Source organism: Gadus macrocephalus, chromosome 7 (assembly GCF_031168955.1).
Source record: "Gadus macrocephalus chromosome 7, ASM3116895v1".
Lineage (NCBI taxonomy): Eukaryota > Metazoa > Chordata > Actinopteri > Gadiformes > Gadidae > Gadus > Gadus macrocephalus.
The window spans coordinates 22,078,001-22,088,221 of NC_082388.1; the positions used below are offsets into that span (position 1 = coordinate 22,078,001).

The following is a 10,221-nucleotide window of genomic DNA, read 5'->3' on the forward strand; positions in this document are numbered from 1 at the left end:
AAAGGGTGAAGAACATCTAATCATCAACGTAACCCCGTTACGTCTTACGTCATAGCGGCAGTGAGGCTATACTTCCGCTGCCGGTAGTGGACTGAGAGACTGCCAAAGGAAGCGCAGAACAGAGCAGTGTGTGACAAATATTTTGTACAAGAAAAAAAAAAACGCTGTCAGAATTGTTCCAGCGATAATACATTCTCAGTTTGAAGAATTGCGAAATTCAAGTGTTACACGGTAGGTGTGGTTGTGGTCTTCCTAAATAGCATTGGTTTGCCGGTACTAGCTATATTAGCATTGATCGCTTGTTCAGCACTGATAAGCTAGGAAAAAGGCGCATAGCATAACCGGGCATGCGGACGTCCCCTTCGTAAAGGCAGATCGGGGTGGGGTTTTCGATGTTCTTTTTTAGCTCTGCATTCAATCTTGAGAGACAAGAGACCAGAGCTTACATGGACTAGAGTTGGTGTCTCCCCAAACAGACCCGTGTCGGCTCTGATGGAACATCGTGTGGTACTTTAGGGCGGGGAAGTGTCTTGTGTGGCGGGTCTAGCTAGCGTTAGCCTGGACCTGGTGACAAAGATGTTTCCACGGCCAGCGCCGACGCACTGTCATCTGCCCGGTGCGTTATTTCTGATGCCGAAAATCAATGATATTTTGATTGCCTATTTTTTTTTTGTTCACGAATTCTGATTCTTGACGTGAGACAGACGGTTCTATTCTTACACTTCTCCCGATATCTTATTTTCGGCATTCTTAGAGGAGCTATTTTCACAAGCTCCGTGTCATTGGTGCTGTTCACAACCTGGAAATAATTTCATTATTCAACGTTATCAGCGGTAATTATGGGTGGACATTTCCATGTAGCTGACCGAATTCCATTTGGAGAGCCCTACGTATGCTGCAGTCACCATTCAACATAAAATACACGTTGAATGTGACAGGCGAACCGGGAACCTGGGTGTACCACATCATCTGGACAAGAAGCTAATTTTCGTCACCCGTCTAATGTATTAATGAAACGAAATGTGTGCGTTACTATAATGTACATTAATCACAGCATGTTTCCATGAGGCACACACCATATAACTTCCCCTCAAGATATTGCAGTTGTGGAGTTGTGATCACCACCCCTCTGGTCTAAATTATGCATGGCTTCTTGAAAGTGTTTGTAGTTTAAAACACTAGGTGTATTTATCTTTGTCCCCAATTAGCTTTAGAAGAGGTTCAATGGACTCGTAAACCAGCTAGTTATTCAACCAGTATCTCCCCTTTTTCAAGCCCAATGGTAAACAAAGGTAGATAAGGAACTGAAAAAACAGGTCAAATAGAATCTGAACGTTGTCACCTCCTGCATGTCTCTCACTCAAATCAATCAAAATTCCCCGGGTTGTCTTGAATCCGTCTGGTTTGTGTCTGCAGTTGACCGAAGATGGCTGTGAATGTGTACTCCACCTCTGTGACCAGTGAGAACCTGAGTCGGCATGACATGCTGGCCTGGATCAACGAGTCTCTCCAGATTAACCTATCCAAGATAGAGATGCTGTGCTCAGGTAAGCAGCGAGACTGGGGCAAACTTTGTCAAGTCAAAATCCTTCTTTCTTGTAATCCCTCTGCACAGCAGTAGCACTGACGTGATCCCAAGAAATGGGAACATTCCATCATGGTATTGCACCGCCTCAACATTAATATGCATACAAATGTGCGTTGAAGTGTAGACCCTTGTGGCTGTCCCGAATACATATCGATGCTTCTAATTTCTTTAGTCGTATAAACCAAGCTATTTTTGGGATTGTATGAATGTTACCATGTTTTTTCTAAGAACTTTAAAGGAAGAACCAGTGATGCATGTATTCCAAAGATCTGCTTTAGGGAAAGCTATTTTCAAGACCAGCTGTAGGAAACCATTGGCCAACGTGTATGAACGTTGGGTCCCAGTGCTACTATATAAACTCTTGGTATATAGATTAGCCTCACCATGTGAAACCAGGCTACTGAAACATAATGAGAGGGTTGTGCTCATCCACAGGGGACCAGATTGCATTGTCATGATGTAGCAAGCTAACCTAAGAGAACAGCCCCGATTTTTGGCTCAGAGTTGTGGCAAATGGGATGAGATCATGTTTCAAACAACTGAGTGCTTAAAGGCCTAAGGCTGATCTGGTATAATGGTATGTGAGGTCAGTCCTCCCGATCCGTAGTTTTCATTTGTTCTTGACAAATACATTTAATATTTGTTTTTATTTATTTTTATATCAAAAGTTAGATACAAAGTATGTATCTATCTAAAAAAAAAATCAAATCTATCTAATTTGATATGATGATAACAAGGTTTAGCATTAATGTAGAGTCATTGGGTAACTTGGACTTCATAATCCACAACGGCCTAATGTACATAATTATTTTCTCCTTGAAATGATATCTGGAGTCTGGTCTTATGACTGCATTGCATGCTAGCATCCCAGCTGCTGTGTCATATCTTTAAAGAGCAGGGCGTGTCAGGACCTGGGCAGTGGAGGCCTTTATTGTGCAGACTTAGTATTCAACCCCTAAGCCATTGCTGCCTTTGGGAAAGCAGTGGAAAACAACCTTCTTGATAATTCTATTTAAGATATATTAGGTATGTAGATGTAAGCTCATTGTGTGCGTCTGTCTGTGTAGGTGGGGCCTACTGCCAGTTCATGGACATGCTGTTCCGTAACTCTGTGCCTCTGAAGAAAGTCAAGTTTGCTGCCAAGCTAGAGCACGAATACATCCACAACTTTAAACTTCTACAGGCGTCCTTCAAGAAGATGGGCGTCGACAAGGTAGGCATTTTCTTTTCCACTTTATTGATCATTGAACCCCGCCCAGGGTTTGATCCAAGGACCTTGCTGGGAGGCAAGTGCTAACCACTGTGGCACTGGGCCCATGAATATGGCCCCTCCCAGCTCCTCCAGGGCAAAGTGTTGCCCCTTTAATCATAGGTTATAATAAGATAACAAGACCTAGCAACATTTCTTTTAACAGCAGCAACCCATTTTTTGAAGACATGAATTGAGGCGGCCTATAACGGCTGCCTCCTCAAGACTTCATGTCTTACTGTCCAGAGTGTTGACTGAGTGAGACTATCTTACGGCGACCGATGACTTATCCGATGTTTTCTTTTTAAATGTAGCCAAACCAACCAAACAAGGGTGTTTTGTATGCTTCCTGCTGGGATGCATGTAACTCAGGAGGGATGTGGGATAACATTTTCCTAGAACATTGCCTATCGCGGGAATTTAATCGTCTCTGAAATCGTGCAGAACTGAACAGAAGACGACGTCATTCTACGTACTCTGGTTGGCTCACCATTTGACATGTGGTTCAGATGCTCAGGTCACCCATTTAGGGGGTTCAACGTCCGATAATGATGGCTGGCTGCTCGCCCTTTTCTTCTGGACCTGGGGTGTGTGCCAACAGGAATGCACTTGCACGTTTCAGCTTGTGTGCATAATGCAAAACCATAATCATATAACCCTCCGGCCCTTTCAGATCATTCCAGTGGACAAGCTGGTGAAGGGGAAGTTCCAGGACAACTTTGAGTTCGTCCAGTGGTTCAAGAAGTTCTTTGACGCCAACTACGACGGGCAGGACTACGACCCCCTGGAGGCCCGCCAGGGACAGGACGCCACGTCTCTGACCCCCGCCACCTCGGCCCTCAGCAGGCCCCCCAAGAAGATCCTCAACCCAGGTCAGCTCCCCCCCTCCAACCCCCGACACCACTACCAGCTCTACCAGTATAACCCCCCCAGTACCAGCTCTACCAGTATAACCCCCCCACTACCAGCTCTACCAGTATAACCCCCCCAGTACCAGCTCTACCAGTATAACCCCCCCAGTACCAGCTCTACCAGTATAACCCCCCCACTACCAGCTCTACCAGTATAACCCCCCCACTACCAGCTCTACCAGTATAACCCCCCCAGTACCAGCTCTACCAGTATAACCCCCCCACTACCAGCTCTACCAGTATAACCCCCCCACTACCAGCTCTACCAGTATAACCCCCCCAGTACCAGCTCTACCAGTATAACCCCCCCAGTACCAGCTCTACCAGTATAACCCCCCCACTACCAGCTCTACCAGTATAACCCCCCCAGTACCAGCTCTACCAGTATAACCCCCCCAGTACCAGCTCTACCAGTATAACCCCCCCAGTACCAGCTCTAAACCTGGGCCTATCCTCAGGCCCGTGGCAGACCCCATGGAGGTCTGGTGGAACACCACCTGTGTGCTCTTGGTCAGAGCGTCCCATTGGTGCTGCCTCGTAACTTTTGAGCTACGATTATTCCTCCAAGATTCCGGTCCATTCATTTTTATAGCTATCCGACATTGAATTGCACTGTGGGGTCAGTGTTCATTGTCACTATTGTGTTCCATAAATGACGGAACTGTATATTCATTGTCATTTTTAACAAGAAACTGAAACGTTTCTTCTGTGCTACCGAAGCCTCTACTGGCTTTGCGTAGCCATGCGTAATCAGAGAATGCCATCGCTGATCTCTTCCTGTTTCCCCCCTCAGCTCCCCAGAGAGCAGCCGTTGCCAAGGTAGCACCCAAGATGGCGCCGACCAACGCAAGAAGAACAATGATGGGTGGTGGAGACGAGGAGAAAGCAGAGCTCCATCAGGAGGTCAGCCCCTCGCCCACTGACCTAAACCCATGGAATCCACAAATCAAAATTAAATGATGAAGGAATGTGCTTCTAATGAGGGGGAAATGCTGCACTTCTGCACTCACCAAGATTACTTTTGGGGCCTGTCCTCCCAATGTTATTTAGGTGGACGTTCTGAAGACGACCATCCAAGACATGGAGAAGGAGAGGGACTTTTACTTTGGCAAGCTGCGGAACATCGAACTGATATGCCAAGAGAAGGAGGGGGAGGGCGACCCAACGCTGCAACGGATAATCGAGATTCTCTACGCCACAGACGTGAGTTCGGTTCAAGTCTCCTGTTCCAACGGTGCGAGAGAGCCACAAGTAGAACGGATTTGTATTGCTCCCACTTTGCGTCCCAGAAGCGTAGTAACTACGGCCTCATGCCGGTGGCCCAGCGTTTAACGGGCCTCCCTTGAGGCCTGCTGATGCATATTATCTAACGTGGCTCTGCAGGAACGTAGAGGAACTCCCTGGGCAACAGTGTGACGCTCCTGTTGTGTTGGCCCGAGGGGATGACCTCATAGTGAACACGCTTCGGCGTGCCATCAGCGGAGTTTGATCCTGATGTGGACTCTTGGTGTCCGTGGGATCTCGTACATAATGTGTCCTATTCTGGCTTTTATCGGCACGTTTACATCCTTTTACCGCAGGGTTTTACTTAAACATCGATATGTTATTCCGAGCCTTAAAAATGACATGTGTGAGTGTGATTAGCTATTATTAGTAATATTTCATAAGTGGGCGTGTCCACCTAGATGTATTTTGGATAGATCAATCTACCAGCCTACCCAATGGACTGTAGCAAACGTCGCTCATCCATCGAGGTGGACGCGCCCACATGTGATGTTAGAAGAGGTTTTGTAACGGCTAATCCCACGCACACCTGGTGGTATAATATAATATGTCACCCTTTTCATGGGCCTGTTATAATTGGGGACGAGATCCAACACTCTGATGTCGTGTTTTAATAATTTTGGAGTGCGACCCCGATATGCACTGTGACCCTACCTTAACCCCGCGGGTCTCCCCGTCCTCCTCCTCCTCCTCTCCTCCTTCCAGGAGGGCTTCGTGATCCCCGACGCAGAGTCCGAGGAGCAGGAGCAGGAGCAGGAGGAGTTCTAGGAGCTGAGCTGGGAGGCGTCCCCCCCCCCCCCCCCTTCCCCGCGTGGCCGGGGCCGGTCCACTTTGCCCAGCGCCAGCCTCCGTAGCCCCGCCTCTAGCCTCTGTAGCCACTTTAACCCCCGACCCGCCACGACGTTTGCGCTCCACGCCGGCCGCGCCGCGAGGCCCCCCCCCCCCCCCCTCCTCCCACCTCGAGGCCGGGCCTAAACGCCTTTTTTAGGTTATTTTATTTTCATTCATTCATTCACTGTGATTGTGGATGATTACACAAGTTGCCCCCCCTCCCCCCCCCTTCCCCCCACTGCTCTCCTTTGGACTTGGTCCTAAAGCCACCCCCCCCCCCACCCTGCCATGCCCATGGCTTCCATTCCTATTAGTAAATGGACGCTCCCCCCCCCCCCCCCCCCCCTCGTGACGACCGTCTATGTGTTGTCCGTTGGAGAGAATGGTTGGTGAGTCTCTTGCGGTGCCTCTTCCTCCTGTCCTGCCCCCCCCCCCCCCCCCCGACAACCAGACTGTCGACACCGAGACAGACCTGGATATCCAACAGACTTCAGTATGAGCAACAATATCGTGTGTGTGTGTGTGTGTGTGTTTGTGTGTGCGTACGTACGTACATGTTAACAAAAATATCATGTTGAAACGAATCGAGAAGGAAGAGCCTCCTTGGGATGCCCCTCCTGTTTGTGAGTCAGTCCCAGACTAAACCCCCCCCCCCCCCCCCCGGTTCTCCCCATGAAGCGCCACTGTGCCGGCCGTTCTGTGCCCCTCATACAAGCCTTTTTTAGAATGTTCTTTTGGGTTGTTTTTAAACGGACACAGTACATGGGCGACTGTACTCCAGGGCACGACCAACAGCTAGGTAGACATCCACTGCCAAACAAGATAATTTATTTAGAGTCAAACAATTTTGTTAATAGTTTGTCAGCAAACCCCAAAATGAACTTTCCTATGCTCATTTTTGGACGGCTTATCTCGATGTGGACTTGACCACGGTTTTAAAAATATATAAATGTGCTGGCAGTTCCTTGACGACACTGAGAGAGTGCTAGACACGTCAGCTGTAGTTCCTAGGCTAGCAGGTCCGTGGGGGTTTAGTCTAGGACCAGGCGTCTGGCCACACCTCCTCTTTAGGCCTGTGAGCGCCCCTTCATGGTGCTTCAAGAGCCAAACATGCCAACAAAACTGTCTTGGTATTGGGCCATTTTTGGCGTAAAAAAAAACAAAAAAAAAAACGATGCTTTGATGCTGGTTCTATTTCATTATTTTTGTTTGGCGCCTTCTTGGTCTGCTCTGTAATGAAATGTTCTATGGGGATGGCCTGAGCAGAACATATTCACCTGTTTGTTTTCTTGTTTAACATTCACCTTCCGGTGTGTCTACTTTGAGTGAGTGTATCTTGCTCGTCTTCAATGGTCATCATTTGTTCAATTGTCTGGAGAAACTTGTTTTGCTGATTCCATTAAAGACGAAAGGGTATTGGATATCCAAAGTGTCTGGCAGTTGTTCACGCATCAGAGCAGATTGTCTCATTATCTTCCCATGAAGCCTTAGCTTGACATGCTTTATCAAGTCGGGGACTTCTCATAGACTATCCAATTATTACAATTACAATAACTACAGGCACGGTCACAATCTATTGCTGAATTTCTTTTGACTGGCTCATATAGGCTCTCAGGCTGGCTTTACTGCCCTTGATATTTGACTCTAGTTTTCGTCGGATCCGGTATGTTTTTATTGTGCTTGTGGCGATCCTGTTTTTCTGTAATTCCACTGTTCCCACCAGTGACTCTGGATCGGCCCCCACTAGCCAATACGGACTACTGGAGATTGACTAGAGTCACCAAAGTCTGATTGCTTAGTTCATAATACGGACAATTTCACGAAACGTATGCAGCCTGTTTGCCAGTTTATATCCTAGGTAACAAAAACTGTTCCTTCAACCTTCCAGATTAACATGAAATGGTGTGATTCCTTCGCGGATATTATTAAAACAATTTCCTGAACGAAGTGGCGTGAAATTGAATCTTCTGAGTATCTCACTTCCTGCCGAGGCCAAGGCATTTGAACTGGTTCCTGCCTGGGAGGGGCAAACTGTGGGGGTCTCTTCTCAGCCCTGCTCTGTGCTTGGTGGCCCAGTTTAAAATGTTTGTTATTTGAGCCATTCCACGGCTGATGAAGGCGACACTTCTGTATCGTCCAGCGCTGTATAACCTAATGAACCTATGACGTCACAGGTATATTGTGACCCCTATGGTTTGTTGAACGGTCGTTTCTGGACTTCCTGACCAAGGCTCGACTGACACGAGCAAACCAGAGTCAAATTATTAAACTTTTTTTTTTTTGCTTCAGAAATTTAGACTTTGTATTTTGATCTTTTGCCTTATAAATGAAAATACAGAAATTATACGTTCGGTCTGTGTTTGTGCAAAGATGTATTTCCTGTCGTCGGTTGACCTTTTGTTACTGTCCTATTCTGAGATTCTCCAACAAAAATGAGGGCCGTAGTCTGAGAAGACGCTGGGATGTGCGGAGCGATGAGACGTTATGTCTTCCATGAAATCCCCCAAAGCAATCGTTCACTGGTGTTTCTTTGTACTTTATGGTATATTGGGGGACACTGCATTTATGGTCAATGGACCAACAGCATTAGCCTGGTCCTACCAGACTCTTGTAGTCGTACTTCATTTAATTTGTACAGAGAGTCTGGACCTACTCAATTGACAAACGTTAACTTACTTGAAGGCGGGTGTCTGTTGAAGTTTAAAACTATTGGATCTGCCCAGTGCCACTCTGGATCTTCCATAACCAATCTAACGTTTGGCCGGGAATCACTTTGTGCGCACGCTGTAAACAAACCAGACACAGCGTGCGTGAAGATGTCCGTCAACGAGAGCTGACTTTAACGTCATTGAGCTCAGCCACTCCCTCTGTTCACTGAACGGACGCAGAAAATGTAGACAGAGAAAACCCACTAACCTACCGCAGACCCAGACCTAGTACTGAAGGGAAATTCAAACTGAGTGGAAGTACTTAGGCGGGCAGAGCCAGGCTACAACAACAGCATCTTAAGAACAATTCAATTTCCAATCCAAAATCCAACACAACCTATTTATTGCATAGTGAAAGTAGGTCTTTATAAGTGTCAGACAGTTGAGCCAAGCCCTCTTAAGCTTTCTTTAACTGTTGTTCAGATGACTAACCAATATCAAGTAAGAAAAACAGACAAATCTATAAAGCCTCACTACTAGGTGGTTAGCCGCCTTCGTCAAAGAGATTGCTGCACATCCCCTTAATGGACTACATTGTATAAGTTGGTCTCCTAGCGACTAGGCAGTTAGTCTGCACCGAGTACGGTAGTAGACCCTACTCTCTTGAAACAAAATCCTAGGCAGCACTGTGAAATGTTTTAATACATTACTGATATTAGATCAGATTTAACGGCCGACCGGTGACCCTTGAAAGCGCTACCGTCTCTCAGCAGTTTGCCTGAATGTTAAACCTGAACATTACACTACTTTTTATTAAGGTTCTATAATGCGTAAATTGCCTTGTAATAAATCCACATCAGGAGAATATCAATGCTACTCTGCAATTTTTTCGGAATACGTGTGACTTATTAATATTGAGTGCTTCTATTATATTGTTTCACGGTAAGGCCTCTCGGTGTGAACCAGAACCAGATAGAACTTGGTAGAACTCGGTGGTCCATGAGTATGCTCCAACTGGTTGTCAGGGGATACGGTTAGGTTCCCCTCACCCTTATGATCACACACCTTCTCGTGGCCCACCTAGTGGAGACGCAGGCTTCTTCGTCTGCTACCTTTTACTCCCGTGGGTTTTTGCATGAATGAGGTCTTTCCACAATGGCCCACAATTACTTGTTAAAATAAATATTTTAAAAAGGGGACTGAAAATAACTCCACGGTCATTTGTTGGACTGTCTATAGCCGCCTAGTGTTGAACCCGAGGCCAAGAGTTACAGATGGTGTTTCGGCTGATTCTAATAGTTCTAGAGCAAATTAGGTTTTATACTATCAGTAATGACAGGGGTGTATATTTAAAGTGGGTGCTCATCCTGAAGTGGTGAAAGTACTAGGTTCAAAAGGGAATGTTTCTTATGAACACCGCTTTCATACTGCTGTTCAACTATCTGTGTTTATGCACGTGTATAATATATCATACACATGATGTATATTATATTCTACACAGTGACTGATCTCTTGTACAGATCTTTTCACTGCCTGTGTGTGTCTAGGTACCTTTGTTTAAATCGGGTCAGCTTCATATGTTCTGATAAATTCTTTCATTAACTACTGAAGAAAAGTTTCTTACAAAGAATAAAGCTGTATTTCCATGTCGACAGGTCTTGTTTTCATTTCATTATTCAATTATTCAAAACATTTGTATTGCAAATAGTT

General features: G+C 46.2%; 2 protein-coding genes across 2 annotated transcripts in view; one reads left to right on the forward strand and one right to left on the reverse strand.

Annotated features, from left to right (window-relative positions):
• tpd52l2b (tpd52 like 2b) overlaps positions 1-10,221 on the reverse strand; it is a 234,190-nt gene that overhangs the window by 158,552 nt on the left and 65,417 nt on the right. The window lies entirely within an intron of this gene.
• Positions 65-7,286, forward strand: mapre1b (microtubule-associated protein, RP/EB family, member 1b). Its single transcript, XM_060057416.1, has 7 exons — positions 65-231; positions 1,417-1,547; positions 2,656-2,801; positions 3,511-3,709; positions 4,542-4,651; positions 4,799-4,951; positions 5,738-7,286. Exons 2-7 carry the CDS (start codon positions 1,427-1,429, stop codon positions 5,798-5,800), a joined length of 792 nt encoding a protein of 263 aa, XP_059913399.1. The 5' UTR covers positions 65-231; positions 1,417-1,426; the 3' UTR covers positions 5,801-7,286.